At 36.5% G+C, this 2,430-nt stretch overlaps 1 protein-coding gene across 1 annotated transcript in view; it reads right to left on the minus strand.

The window, feature by feature from the left end:
* Window positions 1-2,430, minus strand: part of TRA2A (transformer 2 alpha homolog (Drosophila)) — a 17,944-nt gene that overhangs the window by 9,919 nt on the left and 5,595 nt on the right. Inside the window, exon 3 of the mRNA XM_010144623.1 lies at window positions 726-914. Coding sequence (XP_010142925.1) covers window positions 726-914 — 189 coding nt within the window. The remainder of the gene's footprint in view (window positions 1-725; window positions 915-2,430) is intronic.

A 2,430-nucleotide genomic window follows, 5' to 3' on the forward strand; every position in this document is an offset into this window, starting at 1 on the left:
AAAACCCCCCCCCAAATTTTAAAAAATTTTTTTTTTTTTTTTTTTTTTTTTTTTTTTAAAAAGGATGTCTTTACTTTTAGTAACAATTTAACCTAGAAATTTCAGTAAACGTAGTAAAGCTCACAGTATCCTCACAGGTAAGAAAAGTACTGCTTACTGTGGTGAACCACTAGTACAGGCTGCTCTTCATATTCTTTGATTCTTTCCTTACAAATCAATTGCACTAACAAAAACTGCCCAGCTGTCAACACCTACCACTGTAACTAACAAAGTCACTGACCAAGGCACAAATCAAGACATATCCCACTATTTTTCAAATGCACAATGGCAAGTTTTTAGCAAGGAAAACGGAGAAAGAATCTTCAAAATTTTGACAGATACAGAAAACTACTTTGAAAAATTAACTTTCAAAATACTTCAGAATTCTAGGAGACTTCTACATCTGAAGATTTACTTTTCATTTTGAAATAAAAAAAAAAATCAGAGCAAAATGCTTCTTAGCAATTCAACACAAACAGCTCAAGCTCAAAATTTGCCCAAGCATCTGAACAATGACCTAAAATGCTTCATCTCTTTAAAAGTGCCATGTTGTTCAAACAAAATAATTTAAATTAGTCTCACTGTGAGAACTTGCTAGTGAATACTTAAAACAACTCAAAAAGAGATATTCATAAAGACGATGCACAAAGATCACACCTATTAAAAGTAGTAAAGCATGAATTTACCTCTTTAGAATCATCAATTCTCTCAAAATAAACAAAAGCAAATCCTCTTGATCGTCCAGTTCGTTGATCATAAACCACATTGACACCAGTCAAAGGTCCATAACGGGAGAAGACTTCACGCAAATCTCTCTCAGTAGTATACAAACTGAGACCAAACACTCCAAGACACGTATTAGGATCTGGATTAGCCTGGTAAGACAAACATTCCAATTGAGTTTGTAAAAAACAAGTTATGCATTCTCATACAAAAATTTCTTAATTCTAAAAAAAAATTTAATCTGAAGATAAAATAGTTCATTACAAAGCTTAGCACTTCCAACATTATCATTGCAGTTGTAAGAGACTTCCAAAAAGCAACTACTTTAATTATTTTTAATTTAGAAAAAGGACAAAGACTAGCTTCTCCTGTTGGTGAAAACCTCAGTTAATAGAAATTAAGCATTCTGATTACAGAAAAGCTGTAAAATAACAGGAACTTATTTCATCAGTATTTCACGCTTGAATCACCAATGAGCTGTAGACATAACATACAAACCTGTGCTAAGCACAGGTCAGCCAGCCTGAACTTCCAGCTTCAGCCTTACTGCACGCTCGTCACTGGTACCAAAGAGCCCGCTCTGCCCCCAGTTGTGCCCATTAAATGCATCTGAAATCCTAAGCACAGACAGTTGAACTGTAATTTAGCTTCTACCAAAACTTCCTTCCCCTTCAACATTTCCTATCCAACTACACTGGAAGTCAGTATTTACATTGGAAAGTTTTGATCTCTTTCCACTTGTAATCTGGATGAAAATCACCTGCTTCTTTCATTTAGTGTTGAAGGCCAGTTCTGTGAAACTAATCCTAAAGCTCTTCTAGAGCAAGACCCTTGATTCTTTAACATGATGTGGGATACGGATCCACTTAATATATTTTGCTTCAATTGAGGAAGTCAAATATGAAATTGTACCTTGTACAATTTCTCTATTCGGTTCAAAGCTTCCCTACGTGCCAGAGAGCTCACCAAATGCCAATTCCACTCTGAGAATTATTTGACCAAAATTAACATGTTTTCAGTCAGGCTTCTGGCACCTGTTATACTAGATGCAGTAATTTAAAACAGCAGCAACAGGCATAGCAATTTAATGTTTCTGCTAGAATAACAACTGGAAGTTGACACAGTTTAAATTTGTATTTCAGTTTTGGATTTTCAAAGCCACTGATGCACAGTAATTTATGCCTCAGAGCCTGCCTTTCAACCTGACTCAAAGAATGAACAGGCTTAGATCCTCTGTCCTTTTTTTTTCCAGAGCTTTTTTTCAGGAATCCATTGTGAAAATAAGATGCCCAACTACTCACATATTTGAGGTCTCTCTCCTTCCATCTGTCAAAGTCCAAACTTTAGTTTTAAGACATATATCTTCTACAATTCCTTATTATAGTTGAAAAGCGCAACAAAAACTGGCACTTTGTCATCTAGGTGGCAACTGATCCCAAGTGGTGTTCCCAGGGCTCAGTATTGAGTCCTGTTCTCTTTAACATCTTTATCAATGATCTGGATGAAGGGATCAAGGGCACCCCTCAGCAAGTTCACAAATGACACCAAGTTAGGCGGGTGTGTTCATTTGCTTGAAAGTCAGAGGCTCTAAAGACAGATCTGGACAGGCTGGATCGATAGGATGGAGTCAATGGTATAAGGGCAACAAGGCCAAGTGCCAGGTCCTGC

The sequence above is a fragment of the Buceros rhinoceros genome, unplaced genomic scaffold (assembly GCF_000710305.1).
Source record: "Buceros rhinoceros silvestris isolate BGI_N320 unplaced genomic scaffold, ASM71030v1 scaffold19981, whole genome shotgun sequence".
NCBI classification, from domain to species: Eukaryota; Metazoa; Chordata; class Aves; order Bucerotiformes; family Bucerotidae; genus Buceros; species Buceros rhinoceros.